The 27,994-nt window shown below is 40.3% G+C and overlaps 1 protein-coding gene across 1 annotated transcript; it reads right to left on the bottom strand.

The window, feature by feature from the left end:
• On the bottom strand, positions 1–27,750 carry LOC105448759 (fork head domain transcription factor slp1-like). The gene is made up of 9 exons (XM_011687501.1): positions 27,661–27,750; positions 22,072–22,553; positions 17,792–17,939; positions 2,365–3,021; positions 1,753–1,969; positions 1,109–1,157; positions 705–783; positions 474–641; positions 1–194 (listed from the first exon to the last, which is right to left on the bottom strand). The coding sequence occupies exons 2-9, from the start codon at positions 22,120–22,122 to the stop codon at positions 1–3; spliced, it is 1,563 nt and encodes a 520-aa protein (XP_011685803.1). The 5' UTR covers positions 22,123–22,553; positions 27,661–27,750.
• Positions 27,751–27,994: the final 244 nt, after the last annotated feature.

Genomic DNA, 27,994 nt, shown 5'->3' on the forward strand with positions numbered 1-27,994 from the left:
TCACATAAAGCACTTGGAACGCGTCTGGAACTCCATCGGCGCGAATCCCGTCGTGGAGACGCCCGTCGACGCCGCGGTGCCCATCATGCCGGACGGCATGCCGACGCCACCGACGCCGACGCCGACGCCGACCCCGACGCCGACGCCGCTGGTCGACACGTTGTTGGTCCCGGGCTCCTCCTTCACGTTCACCACTGCGACAATCAATTATAGACGGAGCCGATCGTTAAAGAGAATTGCATGTATAACGCGGTATTTGTAAGACCGTCAAAGAAAAAAAAATAGAATTCTCTCGACATACTAAATAATTCAATTAGTAATTAATAATTAAATTATTATTCGTCTTTCACGTAGCGTCGCCCAAGTTCGACGTGACAAATTCTGTGATCGGCGGCACGAAAATTCTACAAGTTAAACATAGGTCTTTGGAGTGAGAATATTAGGCTTTTAATTTTTATTAAAATCACGCTCACTCTCGGGCCAAGCATAGCATCTCCCGGACATTGCATCCGTGGCCATCGCGGATTCGTGCCTCCTGCCGCACGCGGCGAAGCCGCTACCGAAGGAGCCGCCGCCCATGGAACCGGGCGATCCGGCCGTTCCACCTGGAACATCCAGGTAATTGCCTTGAAACGCTTTGTCTGGTCGTTCAGCGTTACCCCGCTCGACAAAAGAGGGTGCAAAGTGCGAGAATAGTGACTCACTTAACGAGGTACCCAGTTGGCTGTAGCCGTTCATAGCCGGAATTTGCATCGACTGCATCGACTGCAATTGCGGCTGCAGCTGCGATCAAAGAGACTCCAATGACTCGGCCGAATTGTAATATACTATGTATTTAGAGACTTGAAACTTATCTCAGAAACTCTAAATCATGTTGTACAGAACAATTCTTAATTATATGTAAATTATACTTCGCGAGAGAAAAATCTAAAGCAAAAGAAACAGAAAAAGAAAGGTGTCGTATAAATATTCGTTCGTTACTCTCCGTTAGAACAAAGAAAAAGCTCGAAATATCCTATCCGTTGTAAGTAGACACGCTGCATTATTAAAAATATAACATTTTTATACATTAGATTGATATAAAACAATCTTTGGCATGAGAACTCACCGACTGGCAATGGCTATACGAGAGTTGCGACTGCTGGAGACTCCAAGCGCTATAATAAAAAAGAAACTTAGTAAATTCGGGGAATGTAAGTGATACGTATAAAGGGAGGAATATATTAAGTTAAGTTACATATGTTTTTAATTAATTAAAATCCGAAATGTTATTGGGGACAGAAGTCTTTTCCCGTTCTAAGATTTTCAGTCGCGAACTATATAAAGACACAACTGCACGGCTTAATTTCTTGCAAAGATGTAAGAGCAATAAATTCGCGACTAGGGCAATAAATTATATAGCAATAAGTTAGCACTTAATTGCGGCATACAGTCGAACTTTTTTTTAGTGGTTGGGAATGCTAGATTCACAGACAAAGGTATAAAGACACGTATAGCGTATAACTACACGGAGAGAATTTTTTTTTAAATTTACCCTGCAAATCATGTTAGTTATGGGACAATATAGTATTTAGGCAAATTTTACTGTGCACTACAATAAGATTTCGCAGTAAAATTTATTGTAATGCACAGTAAAATTTACCTAAATATTAAATTGTCTCACAATTAACATGATTTTCAGAGTAAATTTTAAAAGAAAATTCTCTCCGTGTACTTGTACTCGCATGCGACATTCTGAAACATTATCAATACCTCGCGTCATATCGCGTGTAAGAGGGGGCGTACGAAGGGGGTGAGTGGCCGAAAATGTTCCTGGGTCCCACTGGTCCCAGGTGCACGTGGGTCGTCGCAGAGAACGGATCGCACGAGCCGAAGAGCGGTTTGTGGTACGGAGCGTTTCTGTAGGGACGCTTCATTCGCCTTCGCCTTCGGTAATTGCCGTTCTCGAACATATCTTCGTACTGCGGATCTACGATGACGCAGAAAACACGTTTACAGCAAACATCCACTGGGATGCAGATATAGATTTGACGCCATAAAAATATGTATGCGTTTAAATAGACAATATCTCTATAAATAGGAAAAATCGAAGATATTTCCTTCGAAATGTATCATTGACGATTATGAGTCAATTTATATCTCTAATTTCTGCTCTTTTTAGTAATAAGAAAAATTCATGAACGCATAGAAAAGAATAGAAAAAGATTCGGGAATTGAAAACCGAGACGGCGAATCTGGAAACTAGAAAGTTAGCGATTAAATCTAACGCTAAATTGCATAATTCGTTCCCGTTTTCGAAGTAGAAAAGACCGGATAAAGCCGGTCAAATGTGCAGTACTTCAAATTAAAATGACATTAATGTACCAAGCGTCCAGAAATTGCCCTTCCTCTCGCCGCCACCCTCTCGCGGGACCTTGACGAAGCATTCGTTCAACGACAAGTTGTGCCTGATCGAATTCTGCCATCCCTTCTTATTCTTCTCGAAGTACGGGAACTTGGCGGTGATGTAGGCGTAGATCTCGCTGAGGGTCGCCCTCTTCTGCGGGCTCTGCTGTATCGCCATGGCGATCAGGGCGACGTAGCTGAAGGGCGGCTTGCTGTTCGTGGCGGCGGAGCCGCCGTTGTTGGTGCCGTTATTCGTGCCGGTCGCGACGGTGGTCACGGCACTGTCGGTGGTGGTCGCGACCGCGGTGGGCGTGGAGGGCGCGGACGGCGTGGAGGGATTGCTATTGGTCGTGCTGTGAAGGGTGCCCACCGGCGACGAGCCCTTGTCGTCCAGGTGATGGTGCGTCGAGCCGGCGGTGGTGGTGGTGTTGGTGTGCATAGAGACCACGGAGCTGGGGCTGTGCAGACTGTGATGGGGATGATGGTGGTGGTGGTGATGGTGGTGGTGGTGGCTGAGGGCGACGTGGTGCGACGACAAATTCCCGCGGCCCAGGCCGCCGGGGACCGGCGAGGAGTCGAGGTCCTTCGCGTTGCCGCCGATGCAGCCGCTCGGCAGCTCGGGCACGAAACCGCTCACTGTAAACGAACACGAGAAATTCCTGCACTCTCTCACATCACGTATTAGAAGCGAAATCCTTTTACTAGTTCTCGTGACTTAAATATAAAAGTCTATAATCGGTAGTTTTCCAGCGATGGTTGATACCTTGGTTAATACACAATAGGCAAAAGACTTTGTCGGGAAGGCTTTCACAATTTCGAATTTTACCGTAACTCTTTTTCTTACATAAACTGCATAAGATTCGCCATCGTATCTCAAATAAAGTTTTAAACTGAAGCTTCAACAAACTCGAAGCAATATTGTCACCACGGACTTTAGTACACTCATTGCTTCATCTATAGAAATCTTATTCTTTAAATAATCTCAATTTTCTCCAATCCAACTTTATTCAATGTAAAACTTGAGATAAAGCCGATAAATGTCTCGTATACTTTTCCTGCGATAATTGATAACCTTGATTGATACACAGTAAGCATAGCAAAAGACTTTGTAGGAACTTTCGTTCGATTTTGAACTTTGACGTAACTCTTTTTTTTACGTATAAACTTTCGACATTTTTGTAGTTCGTATGACTCCTAGCTTAATATTCATAATTAATTTTATTTTGACGGAAGGAGCATTTTAAGCGTTTTGCGGCATCGAAATTACATCAAAGAACCGACGAGCGATCGTGAATTCCGAGACGACAATCGGTCACTCCAAGAACTTGGACAATGGGTCGAGCGTTCCATCGCCTGATCCATCGATCGACCGAGCCCCACGAGTCCGCACGTGAACGTGCGCAACGCAATTCTCAGAAATCTCGTCCGGGCAAAACAATTGACCTATTTAAGAGGAACTTGTGCCTCCGGGACACCCGAGGCCCATACGGGTTTTATGTTTAGTGCCAGGAGCCGATATACGAAGCGATAAAGCACGAGCGAGAGAGAACGAGCATGCGGCTGAGGCGATATTGAGATACGCGTTCCTCTCAAATTAATCCTTGACGAGTGTGAGCTTTAAACATCTGACTAATTTAAAAAGAATTTTGACTCCATCAAGATTATAAATATACGGCTTACGATTTTTGAAAGGTCCATAAAGGTGATATAAAAGACGATGTAAAAATAACGGTAAAAACATTTATTTTTGGCAATATATATAAATCATCGTGTTTATATGGGACCTTTATATTGGACGCAAAGAGCACGAAAAACATTCGGAAGAAATTCGAAGACTAGAATGCAACTCTCGAACCGATAATTTGCCCGTATTATGCAAAAGTCCGATAACGCATTGCAGCAATATTGAATTCTCTTTCACGATAATCTGCTTTTTGCGTCGCGTTAAAATCGTAAAACGGAAAACCCCAGAGAGAGAGTCGGCGGGAGCGAGAGAGAAAGAGACAGACAGAGAGAGAGAGTCGCGCGTACTCGGAAGTGCTGCTGCGTACGGGAGCGAGCGCGCGCGGAGGGGACGGTATCGAATGCATCGGTGCCCCGCGGCACGTGTAACTGGAACTGGATGTAACAGGACACCGATAACTTACGTGCGCACCGCCGCGGGCGGAATAGGGAAAGAGGAAGAAAAAGGGAGATAAAAGCGAACGAACCCGGGGCGACGCAAAATGCGGATGAAGCGGAAGAGCGAAAGTCAAGCGCTCCGGCGGCGGCCGGTCGGACAAAAATTTATCTAATTATCCAACTGACGTAAACAAAACAGTCTCTCTCGTCGCGTTTTATTATCGTTATTACGGAATATCGAAATATTATCTCTCATTACGCGCTAATTACTTGGTAAATTGGGATCGTTGATCGAAAGGTACCCATTCTTTTTCAGCTGAATTTTGATGATTAAGAGGAGATTAGCGTGCAGAGGTCTACGTATAGATAATAATTTTTTACATATAGATAAAATCGTCACAAACATCGTATTTTACGTTGTACAGATAAAATCGTTACAGATATCGTAATAAATGTAAGTGATGTACGCTCATATAACTCTTCCTCGGTTTCCTTTACGACTGTTACGCGTACAAAAATTTTAATCGTAATCGTATAAGGTCGTAACCATACTAACCAATCACAGTCGAACATTCTAAAAATCGCAAGACTGCGATTTTGATTGTGATTGATCAATTTGCTTACGGACTTATGATTACGACTGAAATTTTTGTACGTGTGATGACTTTTAATTCGCTCATATCTTTGCACGATTGTTGCGGCAACGGGAAACACAGAGTGATCACGTAGTCACGTTGACGGAGCAAATTTGCGGTTTACAGCACCGTGTAATTGACATCGTACTACGAGTCGTTAACCGCGGACGTTTTAACGGCCGCACAAATTGCTTTGTGCACGCGTAAAGCGCGAGGGAGAAATTCTTCAAAGTGCGAAAATGACGATCGTAAGGAAAGCGAGGAAATGGACTGTATATCTTATAAAATTTCTTCACGCGTCGCGACATGAGGGGGCGATATAGCCGTAAAATTATTATTGCCACTTAAATTATTGGTATTTACAAAAGTACGTATGCATACGCGTACGAAACGAGATCGCGGATCACGTTTATCTCTCTGTCTCTCTTCCCTACTCTCCTCTCTCTCTCTCTCTCTCTCTCTCTCTCTCTCTCTCTCTCTCTCTCTCTCTCTCTCTCTCTCTCTCTCTCTCTCTCTCTCTCTCTCTTGTAATATTGTTACTAAATATTATTAAAAGCCATGTTATATTTATATTAAAAAGCTACATGTTACATAAGAACGTGATATAACGGCAAAATTCTCATTGAATTTTAATATATTTTCAATAATACTGTTTTAAAAGGGCTTCTCTTTTGAGAATATTTATTTTTCCCCATTACACGCGAAACACGAACTTTCAGTACCGTATATAGGGTAACAGATGGAAAATTCGCTCGAAAACACGCAATGATACCTATAGCGCTAAGGCGCGGGAAAATGGCTCACAGAGCTCGGGGCTCATATAGAGCTCCACCTTCTCGGGGATGATCTCTCATCGGTAATACAACGATCGGTCGCAATGAAAGTCGAACGCCGCTGCCCCGTGTATGCGTGTATCTCGATCCGTTGCACGGGGAGATATTACGTATCTACAACATCGTCCTGGGCTCGATGATATACGGTTACGGCTTGCGAAAACGCGAACACGTGCTCCGGGCTAGAGATGGATCCGCCAAACAAGATGTCCGCGCGACACACGGACGCTGGGTGTAAAATTTCCCGGTATCGCGCCGTCTCGTCCTGACCGAAGAGCCGTGTTGTGGAAACAAGGATATGCCGTGCCGTACCGCGCCGCGTCGCGTTCACGCGCATCGATCGACGGATGATCTCACGAACGTCATGCACGAGCACCACCGCTTTTCGAATGACACGGGTCTCCTCTTTTTCGCTAAATTACTGCAGCGCACCGCGCGCGAGCTCAGAAAGAGCCATTTAGTTCATTTGACCGATTCGGAAATCGACTTGATATCCGGGAACAAAATCCGTAATTTGTGAAAGAAATCATTTGAGGAATACAACTTTGTCGTGTTGTTATACATGTCAAATTTAATTGAAATTAAATTCATTTAATCGTTAAGTGGTCCTTACAAGTCGTGGACTTAATTATTCTTACATTAGAATCTCGAACAGTAAGATAATATATTGAAATTAATCAATGATTAAATGTAAAATATCAATTCAAGTGAGTTAAAATTGAAAACTTGATGAAATACTTTTCTCCAGATAATATTTTGTTCGTTGCATATATACATATATATTAAAATTTAATAAAAATACAATATGAATAATAATAAAAAGGAGAGGAATATACTGCCGTAATCATATTACTAAAATTAATCTTGAAATTATGATTTCTTATTTTTCTAAATATTACAGAAACATCTTTTTGGTATCGCATCTCGAAATATATATATATATATATATATATATATATATATATATAACTATTTCAAAAGCTTTATTCGTATGAAAAATCTTTTTAAATTTCACATTTGCAGGCTTTGCCATCAGTTCCCATCGGTTTGACATGGCCACTGATCGTGTCGCGGATCTTTTAATATTACATTATTACAACAAAGTAATAATATTAAAGCGCGAAATTATATCCCGCGGATTTATCTCCATTTCGAGCTCGAGGTTTTTTTTTCATATTTTCGGAAATACGACTTTCCCGTTGCGAAACACGCGTATTCTCTATCGCCATGAGCGAACACAAATTTCAGAAATCGCCCCGAAAGAACAGAGAGAGAGAAAAAGAAAGAAAGAAATGGATTTTAATGTAGCGACGAGGATCTCTCTTTTCAGACCTGTAGGTTGCCCTCGTGGGTGTACAATTTCCTGCAGCAGCGAGAGCCAGGATCATCCTGGTGTACATGAGGAGAGGCGGTGTTTTGAAAACAGGGATACGCTACCGTGCTCGGCTATTGTCATAACAGCGATCCGCAATGATCTGATGGCCGCGACAAACTGTATTACACACATACATGCGAGAGAGAGAGAGAGAGAGAGAGAGAGAGAGAGAGAGAGAGCGCTCCCGATCAGAAAAGGATACTACGAGTAACAACTAACAACCTTCGGATATAATAATCGGTCGCTCGAGCCCGGAGAAGAGCCGACTTTAATGCAGGAAATCCGATGTCGCCGATAATGTAAGATCAAACGCGGATTGATCGATTCTAATTAAATATACATTTAAATCACACACTTAATTCGTACACGCGCATATCGCTAAAGCGCCCCAATAGAACGAACGGATTAAAATAAATAGACTCGAATTATGTGCACGAAACATTTAATCTTCGACATTACGTTGGTTTCTAAGCGTTTCTTTTTTAGTTATTAAATTTTCTTTATTTTTTTCGCTAATCTCAATGTATGAAACTTATTGTTAACTAAACGCAGAATGTCTAAAGGAAGAAACTCGCTTTGAGTATCTTCTTTAATTCTGAGTGTAAGTAGGATTAAGCTTCTTTTTAATTTTTGCTTGCTTATATGTTGAGAGAAATTTAATTTAATGGAAATTCAATTCGTTAATAATTAATTCAATGATTTTTTCCTCTTTATTAAAAATAGAAATTTGAATTATAATAATTAATAATATTATATATTGTTACATATTATATAATATTATTTTTATTATTAAATGAAGCGAATGTACGCAAAAATTCAATCCTAACAACGCTTTTATTTTCTTTAATTGTGAATATATGTAAAAAGGATCATGCTTTTTTAATTTTCGCTTGCTCCTTGGTGGAGCTACAGAAAAGAACTCAATAGGAATTTAATTCTTAAATCTTTAATCTTTAATTCATAATTCATCAATTTTATCCTCATATTAAAAATATAAATTTTAATTAATTATTTATTAATTAATAATATTATATTATTACACATAATAATATTATTATGTAATTACAATATAATATTATTATAATAAAATAAAGCGGCTATATGCAACGAGACGGAAGAGTTCAACTTTAACAGTGCTCTGGGATTATAGCAAAAGGAACAAAATTTCAACCGGAAGTTTAACGAAATGAAGACAAGCTCACATGATACTCCGTGTGCAACGCGAAAAAGAACGGAAACGACAGACGAGGCGTAACGCGTAGAAGGTATATCGATTAGCCGGGGTGCAAAGTCGATCCCCGGGGCGAAGGTCGTCGTCGTCGTCGTCTTCGTTGTCGCTGACCGTCGTCACTGGCTGGTCGTAGAAAACCGTGGCATTCGCATTCCTGAAATGCTGCTGGGTTGAACGAGGAATCGGCATCCGGCGCCGATAAGCGAAATACAATACGCCGTGACATCACGCCGGGCTCGGTGAACCGCGAGGAGCGTCAGAACGACAACGAGGCATCACAGCCATCTCGTCTTCGAAGACGGTCTGATCCTCTCGAGTTGGACCCTCGTTCATCTCGTCGTCGATGCAGTTTCCAACGCTTCGGAAGTCACGGATTTCGTCTCATTGATAATTCGGCGACAATTAGAATCGACAATGTTGATCGTTAATCATCTTCTCCGGCCGACAAATGGTGCAAATACGGAATCGATTCTTCGTCAGTTAAATCGGCAAAAGAGATCGAGGCTTATCGGGATATAATTTACGAAGTAGCTTCGGTTCTCGAGCTCCTTCCCTTCCCTCGTCGCAATCGTGAGACGCGCATTCCAAGAACCGTGAACTCATTCCGCGTTCTGCAAAATTGCAAGCTCGGCGGGACGCGGCGTCGGCGAAGGATATCGAAGAAAGTCGCAATTTTGCATTTTTTTTTGTACTCCAAATAATTGTGACGTGCCGAAGGCCGTATTTGCGTAATGTTTGTTACGAGAGCCCCGCCTGATCGTCGCATTCCGCCCCCGAATTGCGAAACTCATCGCGATTTACCTCTGCTCTCGTTTTCTCGGGCGGAATCTTTTTCTTCCAGGTCCTATTAAAGATCCCATCATAAATTTATCCCCGAGTTTCCGTTATCTAACATTAGCAAATCTTCTAGTGAAAATCTAATAATTTATAATAGATACCTCAATTCACTATTATGAGTCCATAATAGTTCATATTCATATTTATTCAGTATACACATTAATCATATATGATAAATATTGAATCTCCGAATTCTGGGGAAAAAAATGTTCGACATATCTGCAAATTATTAAGTCCAAGATTTATAAAAGAATTTTTATCATGTTAAAATAATTTATGTACAGGCTTAATTTTATATTATGTCTTATTCCTTTCTCTTTCAAATGTGAATTACAAAGGTTCTTGATCGCGAGACGTAATAAAAATTAAAGATTATGCATTCCTGTCTCCGACTATATGTATATCTACATATCCAAAATTTCTATTCCAGTTTGCCATGTCCTTCTCGACAGATTAAATTCGATCGGTCGTCCTACTGGTGTATCCGTTAAAAAGATAAAAAAAAAGGTAGTTATCCATCCTCTATAGAGTCCATCTAATACGCAATTACACCGGATCGGGACAGGACCCGCGAGAGGTGGGAGGACAGATGTATATACCCCGGCGGGTGTCGCGTAGCAAATCTCCAGTTGCAGTCAGGTGTGTTGGCGAACAGTTTGTGACGTTATCGCGATCTCGGTGCCTGCTTGCTCATGCATCTTGCCGTCTTTTTCTCTCTTTCCCTTTTCTTTCCCCGTACGTACAGCTCCCGGGGCGTGTATTACACAGAGCACGCGTTATGCTTCCGCGCGCACGCGTTTGTGTGTGCGTTTGCGCGTGCATGTGCACGCACGCGAGAGCACATTTCTCGCTACTGATAGCGGATTGCAGCTTCTTTCGAAACGCGCTATCGCCGCCGGATATAAACATTTTGTAAATCGCCGTCGATTAATTAATTCCTTCGTTACGCGCGGAGTTTACGTTATCGGGGGAGAGAGATACGTCCGATACTTTTCGCGGATTGATTGTAAGTTTATGAATGATTTTCGAAGAATTTTCTGACGCGCCAATTTTTGGCGTCTGATGAATATTTGTTTACGGCAAGCGAGAGAGATATATAGCCGAACTGATATATCTTTACCCTCAACGCCGATAAATTATGCGCAGCGTCGTTCTATTCGTGATACACGTATTTGCAAAAGGTTTTATGTATTTTTGTTAATTTGACCCATATAATTTAATCCTATTAACTGACGATTCAATTAAGCGATGCACGCGCGCGTTTAGAATATCATGGATAATGGATAATTCTGCGTTCAAGTAATTCGACGGGATCAAGTGGCGAGGGCGCGGAGAGGGGGAGAAAGAGGAAGGCCACGTGACCGCGTATCGATGTGCAATTAGAGTAGGAACGTGCTGAAAATGTAATGCGCTTATTAACAGCCATAAATGGCCAATGTCTAAACCTTTTTACTTTTTATTATACGAGAAACATTATCTATATGTACGAAACGAGATTATTTTACATATAAAAAAGTGGACAATGGACGGGAGCGCACATTTTCACGAGACTGTATTACTTCAAAATGACATAACTAGTGATTCTTCGTATTTCGATATTACGTTTCATACCGCTTTGCACAAAGAAAAATGTTCGACGAGCGGAAGAAAAACAGAGATGTGCACGTGACGAGGATAAGGTCAAATAGGCTCGATAGCTTCGCGGTGGTTCTTGACTCGCGATCCGACATCGGCAACTACCTCTCTCCTTTTTTTTTTTTTTCATTGTCCGCCTTTCACGTTCAAATATCATACTCGAGCGATAATCATTGATTCGCGTCCGTCATCGCCGTTCTAAGTAATCAATTAGTCGGACTAAATTGATTATTTCTCGTAATTGTAATCGTAACATTCTTTTTAAAGGATCTAATCATTCCGGAAATTGCAAAATTAAAATTTTATTTTATTTCTCGTAATTGTAACATTGTTTTTATAGGATCTAATCATTTCGGAAATTACAAAATTTAAATTTTATTTTATTTAAAGAACAGAAAAAAAATATATATATATATATTAAAAAACGAACAAATAGACGAAATGAGATAATAAATTTATAACTCGTTTAAACAATATCTAATCGTCATAAACTTTCAACAAATTTTTACGGAACTTTCACGAAGCTATTTATACATTATTATCATGTAGAATCTTTAAAGAACACGGAAACCAAGTTATAGAAAAAGGATAATATTCAGACAAATTATGGTACACGAAAAAAACGATTTTGTTGGAAAATCAAAATTGGATTTAAAAATTATTTTGACTTCCGTGCAACAAAATTATTTTCAGATCCAATTTTGACCTTCCAGCAAAATCGTTCTTTCCGTGTAGATAATCTGAAGAAAAAAAAAAAAAAAAAGATTATGGTAGAAAGAAAGAAGGAAATTCTATTGTTAGACGTTTGCGAATGTTAATCGCGCGTAAATGTATCGGTCAAGATAAGAAGCCGTTAAGGGGGACGCCGCATCGTCGCGAGGGGGATCGGACGCGGGGGCCTTCTCGTACGAGGATAAAAGACAGAGAGAGAGAAAGAGGCTCGGAGTCCCCGGAGGTCAGGGGATCAACTTTAGCGACAGCTTATCTCGCGATATCTTCCGCGTGAGCCAATCGCCGTCTGGTATCTCGACCTTAGCGTCGTCGTCGTTGTCATGACGTAAAGACGCAGAGCATACGCCAACGCTGGCGAGCGACGGTTCATTGCGTTGCAAGCTCATATGCGTTTTCTGCAATGAACTATACGTACGTGCAGCCCTCGTAAACACCGACGACATGTCCGGGATCTTTCACTCCTTGATCCATGACCTAATTTTTTTTTTATTACATAACCGAGGTACATTTAAAAGAAATGAGATAGTGAGTAATTTTAGATGCCAAGTTTCGCATTTGCGCGACTTTCTCGGTAATTTTGATAAGTTTATTAATTTTTAATATTACCTTTCATTTTTTCGCAACATATTTTTGTCACTCGTAAAGCCTTGGCCTATTTTTATTATTTCATAACTATATTAATCATTTTTTTCTTCTCGCTTCTTTCGATTTTATTATAGACGCGACTTGACGCTGTTGCGTGCATTTATTGAACCGCACATACGCGCTGTCACGACGGTTCTATACAAAAAAAAGTATCATTCAATTTTTTTGGCATTTTTTTCACACTTTCGTAAGACAATCGAGACGACGTCAAGGCGATCACGTCATTGACGGTGCCGAAATCTCAAACAAACGGAGTTCGCTATAGAAGCGCCGGGACCGCTCGCGCTTACGTAAACCCGCGTTTATCGATCGCGGCCGAGCCAGCCGGTGGCGGCTCGCGATTCAACGGCGTGGACCGACCACTCGTTAAAATTAATTTCAGCGAGAGGATTTTCGGCACGAGAGGTAAACACAGGCGAAATGACAGTCGCGCGCGACGTGACGATACCGCGCGCGTCGTCGTCCCCCTTCGGCAATTTTCTTTTTCTCCGCTCGTCAAAGACGACGGCGCCGCTACGAGACGCGCCGTTATCTCCGTCGCTATCGTGTTTTGCGATAGTAAATATGAAACGCGAGCGGCCTGTTTTGCACAGGCGTCGTGCCCGCCATCGCCCGGCATTGATTAATCGGAGAAGCTCCCTCGCGGCGCAAAACCGTCAGTCGCGAGCGAGAGAATTAAACGTGAAAATACAAATACAACGGAGTCGAGTCGATTAACCTAACTGGAGCAGAGAGGCGCGTTACTTTTCGACGAGGGAGGCCTGACCATTTCTCGCGATTCCATTCGTCGGCCACGATCGGCCGATTTTATCTCCGCATCACCATATTTTTCCTCCACATTCTTTACGTCACTCTAACGATTGTCGTCGCTGCGCATTTTTCGCTTCAGAGTTCGTATAGCACAGCTACTTTACATGCGACGGCATGAAATTGCCTCGTAATGAAATTATTAAAAGTGTGAAAATTGAAGAAAAATCTTGAGGAAAGCTGGGACAGAAATATAGAAAATAGTGATACATTCAAAAAGAAAAACGCGCAGGCTTATAAATATTCTACGTGAATATTTGTTAATTTTTAATTTTTAATTAAAACATCAACTTACTTATGAAAGAAATTTTCTAAACACAAAAGATAACGAATAATGATTTTTTATATCACACATATACAATTATTTAATTTTTAATTACATATAATTTCAATGAATTTTTTATATCTCGCCATTAAATATATCTGTTCATTAAATCTTTTATGCTATTCTTTATTCTATACAGTGTAATTAATTCTTTTGTTTTCAATCGATAATCTCAAACTTATTTCTGTCTTACAAGGATATCTAATTATTCTAATACGATAGCCGTTATTTTCTGCCGAAGTACATTACGCGACTTATCGCGAAACTTTGGCGGCTTCTGTCAATTTCTGTAACGCCGCACCGCAACGAAACGTAGCGCCGTTACGCGATAACGTTATTCGCGCGCGATACCCCTTATCGCAAAATTAGCAATCGCCTCCGAACTGATCGCCGGTTGTTTACTACGCTGTAGTTAGTGTAGTTTGATGCGAATAATCGGTGATTGCATCCGTGACCCTATTTCTAAGTAAATAAACAGGGTCATCGATCCTGACTTTCCTCTTAAAATCTGTGGCGCTCGTACTTGTCTGCCTAAGTCAGCAAGAGAGACCTATTACATTAGCCATCTCAAATTGTGATGTCAACGAGAAGGTTACAAAATAATTAAAAATGATATGTACAACTGTCGGAACTTGAAAAAACCTATTATCAGATTTACATTAAAGTGATAGATGTAAAAACGAAGATTCTCCTACCATAAACAAATTTTAATTAAATATTGTGTTATAAATGTTAAAGTGTTACATTTAATCTTAATAATTGAAGCTTTACTAAATGTTAATAAAATATTAAATTTAAACATGCTGGGCAAACATAATTTGGAATAAATTAAAAAATAATGTAACAATATTCGCGTAAAGGTGTTGCGAAGAAAGAAATGATTTGCTGTGAGTTCTGTTTGGACATCTAGATTTCCCCGATCACTCAATGGACCGCAACATAACCAGGCCGCGGCGCGCAGCGACGGCGCAATAGTAATTAGATCAGCATTTAAGCGATAATCGGCTATCCTATAATTAGACGTGTCAGCTATTTCGTACGACTTTATCGTGCGGCCTTTATTGCCTCGATAAACTTGCGGCGCACAGTTAATAGTAATATCGTTGTTAAGCGGCGAATAGAGGAGACGCGTGCGCGAACTGCAACGATGTAGAACGCGAGCCATGACCCCGCCATGATCGCACGTCACGCATGACTTGCGTTTTTTTTTTGTAAAAATCGGCACAAACGTCCGATCGAGAATCCCTCCACATTCCGAATCCCGGCTCGTCTTAAATTCTGCAGCCTAAAATTCCTGAATTATCCATATCAGTGCAGAAGCAGCGTTTCATCGACTTTACGCCATATAGAAAGTTGAAATTTTTTCTTTCCTTTTTTAACAGAAATTTCCTATTTAGAAACATTAATAGTATATAAATTAATAACGTGACAGAATCTGTTCCGCGATAAATTACTAATTAGATAGATAAAGCGGGCGATTAGGAGAGGACGAATGCCGATACTTCTATACCAGGTTCTCCTCGAATGTCTAAATGCGAACCAAGCGTGGTCCAAAGTCGCGGCTTCCACGGCGGGATTCACGAAGGAGCTGTCATCGTTGAACGATACGTCAACTCCTCTCGCCCTGAGAAGAGCACGCGCAGCCTTCTCGGATTAGTGACTATAACTCTTACACGCGGGCGTTCTAAACACCCCGATTCACGCGACGTGGATCTAAACACGCGACGCCTCGTTGCTACCGCACGCAACCTCCCTCTTGTTACAGCGCATCCGTTCTGGATCCGCCTGGCGAGATCCTTCTATCGCGACTGTCTTCTTAGTCACCTCGTAATCGCTGCTCTCGTTAGGCAAGCTTCGAGACGCCTCGTAATTTTTTTCAGACCCGATTACAACGTTATTTTGACTTTAAGCGAGACTTAAAATTCTCGTCTTTTTTTAAACCTTAAGAGAGAGAAAAAGAGTTTTAAACGTCGCTTAAAGTCAAAATAACGTTAGTGTAGTCGGGTCTAAATGTCATATTTTTGCATAACAATCGAGTCGTTAAGTGACATAATCGAGTAAAATTGGGGTTGATAAAAATCCAAATGTAAACACGTAAAGGGAAAAGTTTGAGACAGAAAGAGAAAAATAATTTTTTTTACACTCTAAACTAATACACGTATTTAATACTTATATCTTTGTAGTTTTCGCGAATTTTTTTTCTTTTCATGTTCCATTCGTTAGAGACGAAAATTTTGCATATATAAAAAAATGTATGTTTAAAGCAAATTCAATGCAAGTATTAGGAAATTGAATCTACAATACAATCAAGGATCACATAATCGCGTTATAAAGTTTCTTTATTTCATTAATTATTAGCCTATCTCTTTCAACGCTATTCTATTACACGAAATTATTAAATTCTGTTGTGTTTTACTACAATAGTAAATTTATAACATCAACTTTGGTTGGGAGCTATTGAAATTTATATTAGCTTTAATATCTAGTGTACCGAATTTGATATGCGCGAAACGTTAAATATAATACCGTCAAGTATTATATTTAATATTACCACAGTAACAAATGTGACTGGCTAACATCAACACTGGCAGCGCATCGATTGTTCGTTTACAGTACAGAGAAAATTACGAGTTCCTTTACTCTTTGATTCGCTCTTCGAAATAAATAATCTGTTGCGCGCCTTTTGATTAGGCTTATCTCGGGGGCTCGGAACTATTATAGCGATCATCTTCCCGAGCGCGTATCTGCGTAACACAGGGGACATCGATACCCGTCTAAGGTTTCACCCCTGTAAGTTAGAGGCCGACGGGAATTAATCGGGCGAGCGGGAGCCATGTCGGCGGGGCCCCCGGTATCTCGGGGTCTATCTATCTATCTAACTATCCGGACATTCAGCGATTAGCGAATAATAAAGTCCGGTAACACGAGCCCGACGACGAAGGAGCTGCGCTCTTATCGTGCTCTCCCTCTCTTTCTCTATTATCCTCTCCGTAAATTTTCCTTGCCGACCGACCGACCGACCGACCGACCGACTCGACGATCGCACGTAGAAAGACGAGCCCCGGGCAATCGTATACCGGCGATACAGCCGACCACCGTCGAGCGACAGAGAAACCCGTCGACGAGAGAAACCCGTCTCGATATCCCGACGAGAACGAAGAACGAGAGGAATGCCACGCCGGCGATAACGAATCCTTCCCGATCCCGCGGAATCTCGTTGACCGCGGATTAATCCTCGCATCGGTCCTCCGCGACGCTTGGAAAGTTTCCGCGAGCGTCGTGCGAAATAATCCCATTGCGAAAGTGAACGCGGGAAGGGATTATTTGGAAATACGTAGACCGTTTTAGGAGCGGGTCGGCAATTATTTATAGATCTAGTCATATTAATATTCATTTCCGTGATCGTACCGCTGACTTATTAAGGCAGCGAAGACGCGTGTCTTGATATCGTTAACGCAGCGCCGGAATACCGTGGATCATCGCGTGTGAATCGCGTCGATGTGCCGCCGCCGCTGAACGCTTAAATCATACGCGTTTCGTCACCGCGAGATAAATCGCAGGGTATTTCTATGTATTTCTATGTTCCGCGGAATTAGAGGAGCGCGGCGCCGACGACGATTTCGTCGTCGGGTGGAGGAGAGAAAGAGAGAGAGAGAGAGAAAGAGACCGTAATCGTGCGTAGGGGCGCGAGAATGTGTGACTAAACGTCGCGCGGAAAGATCGGGGCTCTCCTCTCGTGCGGCGCGCGTCGCAGGCCGCCCGCGGTATATCACACTCTCTTTCTCTCTTCTCCTTCCCTCTCTCGGGAAAGTCATCTCTCGCGAAGAGGCCCTCCCTCGCGACGACGAACGCTCTCTCTCGACTACAGTTTTGTATTATTAGAACGCGGCCTTTAGCAACAACCCGCTCGGCTTCTTTCCGTTGCCGCTCCCTCGATTCGGGAATTCGTCCGGAAAGAAATTGCTATATGCTTTCTTCATTTCCCTCATTTCGTCAATCTCGAGTCAATTGAAACTGAGGAATGCAAAAACTGATGAGAGCGAATATCTTCGAATTAATTGAATCGATCAGATCCTTCTCGTATATATATATAGCGCGCGTTATAATCGGAATAAACGGAATAATCCCTGATTATTAAAACCGGCTTGTTTTCCTTCGACTCATCATAATGTTTATAGAGATAGTAAAGCCTGCACGAGGCGCTTAACGGAAGTAATGAGGAGGCTGTACCTTGATGAAGAGGCGGCAGGGGCGACGGCGACGGCGGCGACAGCTGAAACGGCTCCTGTTTGATCTTCAGAAGCGAAGAGGAATGAAGGGACTCCTGCACACCGAGTCCTGTGGCGCCATGGCCGTTGCCATTCCCCTGCTGCAGCTCCTGAAAAAAAAAACGTCACATTAAATCATTTAAATCTCTTGTCCCTTCCACGTTCTTTTCCGCGAGCGAAGAAAACTGTCACGCTATATACACTTCGATATTGTTCGGGTGGATTTAAGACTATATTTTAATTCCGTATTGTATAATAATTATTGCATAATAATTGTATGGATGCCATATTGGTGCAGTAAAGTCAATATACAGATTATACAAATACGGGAGGTGTGTGCAAATTAAATTTTTTTTCTCGTTGCGAGAGCGAGGTACAATTTCTCATCAACGAATAAACCAATATATTGGAAATAATCCTTGTATAACGTTATTCAATTGCATCACAAAATGGTTTGCGTTACATTTCGGTATTGTGCAAGAGATTAAGATTATTTTGAAAGCACATTGTATAATGAATAATTATTATTTGGCTACCATATTGATATAAAGTCAATATACATGATTATACAAATACGGATATAAATTAAATACAAGAATAAGCTGTATTGCTGTATGTAAAGGATTGAAAATTACCTATACCCATTTCTGTAATGGATAAATTAATTATAAGCCACAGGCATAACTAAAACGAGAGCTATTATTACGCACTGATTAAAAATACCGAAAATAATTTGGCTACACGCTGCTAACAATAAGAATTATTCGGATCGCCGGATAGACTGGTTATTCGGAACGATCGCGAGATCCGAAAGGGCTCGGACAGCGCGGGCGCTGTAAATCTTCGATAAAGGATGGCGCATCAACGAGGTAAATTCATGTCATCTTAAAATACTCCTTAAAACATAGTCGCTCGTGTAGTGGAGCCCGAACGACGGAGGTAAACGAACCAGGGGAAATCGCAACGGGACGGGAACGACGCGACGGTAAAGAAGTTCCTTCGAAGGAAGAAGAGAGAGAGAGAGAGAGAGAGAGAAAGAGACAGAGAGGCGAGAGAGCACCGGGCAGGCCAAAAGACTTTTGGCTTGGTGCTTGCGATATGTTTGAAGTGCCGTCACCGGAAGCTTACAAACACCGACCCGGTGTTGTGACATCGTATTATGCCGGGGCGAAACTTACGGTCTCGCTAGATCGTTAATTTGCGATCCGGTTTTACGAGGCTTCCCTAAGCCGCTTCGCGAATCGCCGGAGTCGCGAAACTCTCGGCATTTATCTTCGAACGGAACGAAAAAATATAGTTAATTGCGGATACCTACGCCGATCTCTACCGCCGTGCCCGGTGTACTTTTTTTTGTTCTATTCGATATAAGAGGGCAATTGCATTGATTTATTTCCAAATTGCAGGGTTGGGTAGTATAACTATAGTTGAAAAGTTAAAAGTTGAATATGAAGTTAAATAGTTAATAATAACTTTTAGCTTAGTTTATCACAAATTGAATTGATTGTCAATTCGATGCTACAAGCATCTTAAATATTGTAAAGAAACTTATTAAACTTAAAAAGATTTTATTTCATATCGATTATATCGATATTTCTCCTTCACTTTGTGATTTTATTGCTCATAAATTTTTTGTAAATACAAAATCTATAAACAAAATAAAACGTATTCTTAAAGGGAGCGAAAACCGAGCATAATTTTTTTCATAACGTTTTTTCTTTTAAATAGGTAAACTTTTAACTTAGAAGAAAGTTAATAAGTTAAAGTTTATATATGTTTAAAAATAACTAGTTGGAGTTAATAGTTAACTCGTTTAAAATAAACTAAAATAATGTTATAAAAAGAAAATAAATATTATCAGATTTATTTCTTAAATCACATAACGAGATGTATGCGGTACAAGATCTATACTTAAGAATTAAATACAAAAAAAAAGTTTATGCATGTATATACGTCTGTAATTGTGACAAAATGTGAGCGTAATCGTTAAAAACAACGTAATCATTAAGAAGAATTGATTAAAGTTATATTAAGCGCGCAATTCATTGCGTCAATTTTATCGTATCGAAAATAATTTCGAAGACTTTATCGTTTCCGGTCGGAATTCACAAAATTGCAATCCTTTTATGTTTGTTGCGTACATTTGCTCTCATGGACACTTAAAATTCACCGAAATCACGAGAGATCGACGTGGATCAACGACGAGCGCTATTTTATTATCAGAGTCTTGATAAAAAGTCTCGCTCTACTTTGTCACTTTTCGCATGACACTTTCGCGTGATGTTAATGAAATACTATCAGAAAATATTTAAAAAAAACCAGTCATCATTTATTAACCATTCAAAAATTATCGACGTCTCGACATCTTTGTTAAAATTGAGTAAAAAATTTTTTTGCAAACGCTTTTCGATGCTAAAAAAAATCGGGTAAAAGATTAATTTTTAAATATAAAACTTATCTACTATAAACTTTTTGAGACACTGAAGGAAACACAGCAAGAAAAGATCTTTAAATTCTTTAAGTAGAAATAGAAAAACATTTGAAAATTCTGAGAATTGATATTAAAGAATTAATAACTCCTCGACTTCTTTTTAAGTTAGTCTACGTAAAAGATATATGTAAATTTCGTTTTTAAATTTAAATAATAAACTTTTCTAATAATTGTTAAACGATCGAAAGATCTTATTGTGAAGAATACAGAAGAGCTTTAATATTCATCCTTCCATGTTTAATCATCTCGTTGAAATCCTTAAGAACTAACGAGCGAACGGTAATCAGAGTTGCCATCGATTTTTAGCTCGTATTCGCGAAGCCGATCGTCACACTAGACGATCGATCGATAGAACGGCACGCTCGATAACCCAGTTTTAATCCATTCAGCGTTGACGTCGTGGACAAACTATCGCGAGTGTCGATCGAACTGAAATTTCGCCCAGTAAATCGGAAATCGCCCAGATTCTATACCTAACCGCGCATTTTTCTCTTCATATTTCTTCAAGATGTGCGAAAAAAAAGTCTAAACTAAGCAAGGAGAGAAATTATTAACAACAATGGATCGACGAATTCTCGTTAAAGCCGCTACTCCGAAATATTGCGTGAAATTGTCGTGGAATAAATGTCGTAGAAGACATGACTCCACGAGTCGTTGTGAAATTTTTGAGGTCACGACCCCCCGACTCTTTTTATTTTTCGTTCCCCTGTTCGATGATAAGACGGGAGCGTGCATGACGACGTTAAGTCGATCGTCTTTCGCGTCGTTCCGCGAAACTGGGAAATCTCCATGAAAAAAATGCTTGTAGCATCGTTATCGAATTGAAAGATCAATTTAGTATTTAATATTATTTCAGCGTAAAGTTATATTTAGATTGAGTAAAGTTATAATTTCTTAAAAATCCGAAAGAGAGTAATCGGCGCACGGTTTATTATACATAATTGAAATTTAAAAATAAAAATTAATAATATTATTGGACCGACATCTATGTATAGCCTTGACCATATAGGTATGTTACACTTTCTTCTGTTTGTATATATGTGTTGTATACATTCGTGGCTTGAAATTATTATCGTTAAAAAAAACAAACGAATGACGGAGAAAGCGATTGCCAAAATGTAGATAAGATAACGAAGGTCTATGCTCTAATCGTTTGCTTATAAACCACTACAAGAGAAATAGGCATTTCAAGTATCTCATTTCATTCTAGCATTCCCGAGTATCTAACTGTCCGATTTAAATTCTTTATTCAACATATCGTAAATATTTTTTATCGATCGTGTAAATCCCGGACTTTTTGGTACTGCACAAATATATTGCCCACAAACATTATACCATCCAATTAAATATTGCACGTTTAATTCAACGATAAACATTAAGTATTAAATAGATCTAATTACTAATTATCACAGATTTATACCATAGATCGCTAGCTCCGAGAAATAAAATAAAGAAGCCAAGTACCTTAAGAGAGGGGGTAGTAGACATCTTTACAAGGTAATGGGTTACATTTCAAAACGTCAAAATGTTAACCAATATTATTGAATGTACACTAATACTACTTCATAAAGTACCATATGTGATTACCGGGTAAACATGGCGTATGGCTTCAACTCATCTGGTACCAAACTACTTGTTAGCGATCTATATTGAAATCTGTGCTAATTATTTAAAAAATCCTAATTAATAATTCGACTAAAATATTATAGATCCGCTAAATTCGTATCTTTGAAAGATTTTTGCCGTGAACTTACCCCAGAAACAGGGATGTGCGAGACCATCCTGGATCTGTCCACGTAATTCATAAAGGCGTCGGCCGTCGCCGCTGCATTTACCCGATGCTGCTGCAGCTGCACCCAATCACCGGTGTGGCTCTCCACAATTGCACCGCTTCGACAGATAAGGGGATAAGAGCAATGTCTCCGGAAGTTATACCGTCGAGATTTTAATGTCCGGAATCTCGTTTCACTGACACTCCGAAGTCATGCGATCGTTTCATGCTCCCGGGAATCGTTCGTGATAAGCAAAACACTCGTTTCACATCGGCGACACAATTCGCACAATATCGCAAACCGTTAGAGGAAGTTAAAATTGTCCCTGCGTGGCGGGAAAGTACATCCCAAGCGTGATGTTGCGAGCCTCGCACTTTACATTTTCAAAAAGAATTCATTCGTGACAGCCGAATGCGAATTCTTTCGACGGATTTCCTCGAGCAGGAAAGCACAATCGGGAAAATCTGTAACAGAATAAACGCACTTCTTCATCTTCTACGAATTTCTGATAGAGAGAGTTGGTCGAAAAAACAATTAAATCGAATTATTTTGAGATTGTCTAATTGGAAACAAGCCTTTTATTCACGTAAAATTTCAAGAATTACAATTCAATTCGAAAATTAAATTCAAAACAGCTTCGGCAAACACTTTTATAATTTTTTTTGTAAATATTGTACTGCATTTGTTACATATAACTATACATATATATCGCTTTTTCAAAAATGTTTAACAAATATATTTATACTTTATATTTTACAAATATATTTTATTTAAACACAGTAAAATATAATTTACGTAATGGACGTTACGCGGTTTTTATGAATAATTCTTCGATTGTATGTAATCACTGAAGATTATAAGTAATCTTGCCTCTGTTATTTATAATTGTCAAAGATTACGCGTCAAAAATTTCTTTATCAAAATCTCAGTAAGCGGTGCACTAAAGTTAGACCGCACGTTATAATTTTTGCTTGTTGTTGCTTTCCGAAGCGGCCGATTCGCGCGATGTATAATGCCGAAAGAAAAGCTGACACAATCATTAACGTAACGCTGTCCCGAATCAGGTCAGCTGACTCATCGAAAATCCCATTTCGCAGTGTCAAAATAATAAATCCAACGTAAACGGTCTTACAACCGATAAGAGATTAACTTCCAACTTCATCGCAATCCCCAAGAGCATATCAGAAGGAAGAAAAAATAAGAGAGAGAGAGAGAGAGAGAAAGCGTATGTACAAAGTTAATTATCGAAACATCCATTCGAGTGGACATTTCCAATCAAATGGACGTCAGGTCAAAGTTCGTAATTAGTACACGTACAACGTCGTCGAGACGTCGGCAAAGGAAAGCCGGTGTCTCCTCGGGAAACACGACAGGGAGAAAAACAAAAGGAGTTTAGAACGACGATCGCGGTATCGAAATTTAGGTTCCAGCGTGTTCTAAGCGAGCGGCGACACGCCGGCCGGCCGTCGGCGACGCACTATTTTCACGAGACGTGCGCGACGGTCTCCCTAAACGCCGCGTCGTCGGCTGACGGTTTCGGAGGGATGACGAGCGTGCAACAGCTGAGCACTTAGCGCCCTTAGCGACGACTCGAGGCGAGGAAAGGGATCTCGGGGGCTCCCCGGGGACTCATCGGGACTTCCGCCGGCGCGGTGGTGTTCGCGGCAGACAGAGAGAGGAACCACCACACTTCATCGTCGTCGTCGTCGTCTTCGTCCGCGGCGTCGTAAATCCCGCCCCGATCGCGGTGCAGGGTTTACGATTTTTTCGGGATCGTTCCCCTCTTATTTAACCGATTTCTAAGCGCCTTTCTTTTTCTCTCTCTAAAATCTCTCGGGATTTTTTTCGATGGCAGTCGCGATCATGAAGCGAGTTAATGAAGGCGCTCTTATCAATCATTCGCACAGTCAAACCGGGCCAAAGATATTTATATATCTGTTGACGGGAAATCTCGCTTCGACGTTGTCCCCTCGTCCCCCTCTTCCCGTCGATTAGATTATGTGTTTGTTAGGCGACATTATAATTCTTATATATCTCCGCTAATTCGTAATCCGCCGTAATTCTGTTTGTAACGAAAGGTCTGTTGCGAGAGGTCGCGAGTGATAAGAGACGTGTAAACAGTTCTACTAATCAGCGGTCTCAACGTTTTTTTTTCGGAACTTACACTATAATGTGTATTTACAATGCTCAATGTTTCCGAATTGCTCGAAAAAGATTTCGCGAATCGCGTAAGCGTATTCTTTTATTGTTTTTTCTTAATATTAAATTTTACATAGAAACGCAGGAAAGCTTCGAGATTTTCAGGTATAATTTCCTATTTCTGAAAAAAACGCGAGCTGTCCGTAAAGATAGGAATTTGAATTTATACGTTCGCTACAGTAAAAAATTTAATGATTGATAAAGTTAATTACTACAAATCTCATTGCAATTTACTTCAAATTTTAGAATAAGATTTTTTCAAAATATTCTGTATTTACCGAATTGCTAATTATCTTATTGCTGTAATTATTTCACAAGGGTAAGGAAATTTCGATTTTTTTTCAACAATTCGAATTAATGCAAAAATAATATCTGGGTATTTTCTTCATTTGTTAGAATATTCTTTGTCTCTTATTAATTAGTTGAGCAATTATATAATTATACGAGAGTAGCCGCAGATGAAATAAGTTTTCATGAAAAAAAATCTCATAATAAATATACAAATAAATAGAATAATTCTTTTTTCATCGTTTTTCGTTCATCGCTTTCATCTGCCGACGGCATCTCATACAACCTTATTGCGAGATGTAAAGAAATAAGTTATGTTTGGATAGCAAAAGAAAGTCATGAAAGAAAAATGAAAGAATCGTGAAACATCTTTTCTCGCTTCGCTGAGCCATCAGGCACATCTTCGCTAGCATTTGAAAAATATACCCGGTTTGTCACGGTTAAATTCTTGCAAGTTATGTCCATTTCTATATTAATGTAGATTAACTTTAATCTCGGTTCAACTTAATTTTTGTCTTTTTCTAGTTCTTAAGAATTAAAAGAAGATAAAGTAAATAAATTCAACCGAGATTAGAGTTAATCTGCATTGGTAGAAATGGACCTCAAAAAAAACTTCCACGCATTTGTTAGTTTTGGACGTAGGGACTTAATCCCTTCGTGTCTTGGACAAGAACGATGCGCGTGGTATGTGTACCCGTGTAGAAACGTGGTTTTTCAACGCGAAATGCGACGATAATGCACTGATCGTTAATCGGATTCACGTGAGTGAATCTCTCTCTCCTCCGGGAGCGGACAGGAGGGCGGGCGGCGGCGCCGATCCGTCGGTCGATCGTAAACTCTTTTTCACGTTTATGCGGAGAAAACTCCGCCTTATCTTCCGTTACGCGCGCGTTGCGGCAAAAGAAGAGGAAATATTTATCTCGCTGTTTAGTAAACAGCCGCCCGTCCGGACCCGGCTACAAATCGGTCGCGGCCGCGGAACCAAAGTTTACAAACTCCCCCGGCCCGGCGATCTCGTGCGCCTCCGCGAGTCTTTGAGAGATAGCCGAAAAAAATGTATGTTGTACACATCATATTATGTACGCGCGAAACCGGCGGCGGCACGCGCAACGACAACTGCTGACTTACTTAATTCTTCTTCTTCTTCCGTGATAATGAAGAATTTCATTCATCGCGTACCTCGCGCGCGTCCTCCCTCTTTCGCCCCTCGATCAACGATTCTCGTATTACGAACTGATTAATCTACGAGATGATTCGATTAATGCCCGATTTGTAAGTTATGCACTGAGAAAAAAAATTTGTTGAAAATTTGTTTCATCTTTATACCAAAATATTTAATCTGATACGTTCAACCAAACGTTACTATACGATGAAACAAAATAATTTGTTACTTATTATAAACGAAATACTATTTTTTAACTGAACTATTTTGTTTCAAAAAATTTATCGTATTTAAATCAACCGTTCGATTAAAAATACATATTATTTGTTATCCCCATCAGTATTGTTTAGTCAATTTGATACTTAGAATTTGAACAAATAAATTATACTTGAATAACTAAATAGAACGCAAACACAAATAAATACTACTAGCATTTCAAACAAAATAATTTAATTGAGTTTGGTTTAGTTAATTCTTGATTTAAAAATTTTGATGATGAATAAACTATATACTTTTCTTTGTGCAACTAAAGAATTGTTGAATCAACCATTGGATCAACAACTATACAAATTTAGTTCGTACAATCAATTTTTTTTTCTCAGTACGTCTGTCAGCTTATAACCATTGACAGTTCGATCGAATCTTCAAAAAAGAAAATAGACGCGAGATGTCTCCGTACAATTCTGTGATTTTTAGGATTGCATGATGTGATGTATTACGAAAATGACATATAAATATCACCTGCTATAATTTTAATTAATTCTCTATAGGTCGTTCAGCTTTTTAGAGCGTAACGCTAGATGTGATATACGGATAAGATAACGATATAGGCAATTATGATAAACTACGTTTAATTACGTTTATCTTAAGGAACGCACGCCAATTTTTTGACAGTATAATTAGATCTTAATTGTAAGGGAGAATGTTATTAAGCAACGATGAAACGGTATTCTAAGTCGAAACAACTGAATAATGTTTCACTAGTGAAACTCTTTGACTCATCGCTCATAATTTTGAGTTTCTTTTTTTATTACAAAACATATACGAAAGAGAGAATACGACGCGATAGGCGCCGTCGCTTCCCGACGGCAAAAAAATCTTGTGCTCTGCTTATAGTCTTTGCGCGCGTAAAATTGCACGAATAAGGAGAAATCACATCATATGTATTAATAAAAATGTATCGCATGTTTATGTAACTTTAGATATTTTTTTTACAGTGTGGCTATATGTATAGGAAATTTTTATTGATAGCATTACAGAACATACGAAAGAGAAAATGCGACGCGATGTCTGCCGTCGGCACCGTCGCTTCCCGACGGAAAAAAATCTTGTGTTTTTAGTTTTAGTCTTTGCGCATGTAAAATTGCATGAATATAAGAAGAAATTACACCATTTGTATTAATAGAAATGCATCACGTAACTTCAGATATTTTTTTCACATCGTGGCCATATTCGAAATCTTTATTTCTTGCATGTCAAACGGAGCAAAATGCTATCCTTGTGAGAGAGAGAGATTTGAGAGAGAAACGATAGATGTGGCAAGCACACCTAAGAAGAACAGGCTTGAGATTAATCTAAAAATACAGAGTCTAGATAATCAACAAAACTGCAGTTCGGGCTATTATAGCGAATTTAACTAAAATCCGCGTAACCGCGATTGCTGAGATACGCGATGCAAATTTCATTAGACAATTCTTTCAGCTCCTTATTGTCGATAATTGTTTATGTTTCTGTGTCGTCTGGTCATTCGCGTGCAACAGCCCGGTGCAACCATTTTTCCGTCATACGACAATAAAACAGAACGTCGTGTGATTGGAGCGAGACACGCTTAGGGGGAAGGGGGGAGGGCATTTCACGCGATTAACTTGTCATCGAAAGAGGAGAAAAGAAAAAATAATAATAGCTTCGTATCGTTTACCTACCTTGCTGGATCCTTGCGTAGAGCTTGCGAATCGAACTCCCCTTCGTCGAGTCACTTCGTTCACCGCGTTCACCAGGAGGGCAAACGAGACGCCGACGCGGCTACGCGTCGCGGAAAACTGCGTGGAACGGCCGACGGAGTGCGAATCTCTCGAAGCGCGGAGCGGACCGGTCCGCGAGCAGCAAACGCGACAAACGGACGCCGGGCCGGGCGACGCGGACGACGAGATGAAACCGCGAGGCGAGCAAGAGGCGAGATCGAGACTGCGGGCCGCGAAAGAAACGACGACCGGCCGGGGGACCGTGGCGACTCCGTCGGCGCGCCGCGCGTGTGGT

This window comes from Wasmannia auropunctata, unplaced genomic scaffold (assembly GCF_000956235.1).
Source record: "Wasmannia auropunctata unplaced genomic scaffold, wasmannia.A_1.0 LD336078.1, whole genome shotgun sequence".
NCBI classification, from domain to species: Eukaryota; Metazoa; Arthropoda; class Insecta; order Hymenoptera; family Formicidae; genus Wasmannia; species Wasmannia auropunctata.

Coding starts and splice junctions, on each gene's coding strand:
- LOC105448759 (XM_011687501.1), bottom strand. CDS start 22,122: ATGAATTACGTGGACAGATCCAGGATGGTCTCGCACATCCCTGTTTCT. Junction 1,970..2,364: donor GGGCAATTTCTGGACGCTTG/GTACATTAATGT, acceptor GCGTCATCGTAG/ATCCGCAGTACGAAGATATG. Junction 642..704: donor CCAACTGGGTACCTCGTTAA/GTGAGTCACTAT, acceptor CTGAACGACCAG/ACAAAGCGTTTCAAGGCAAT.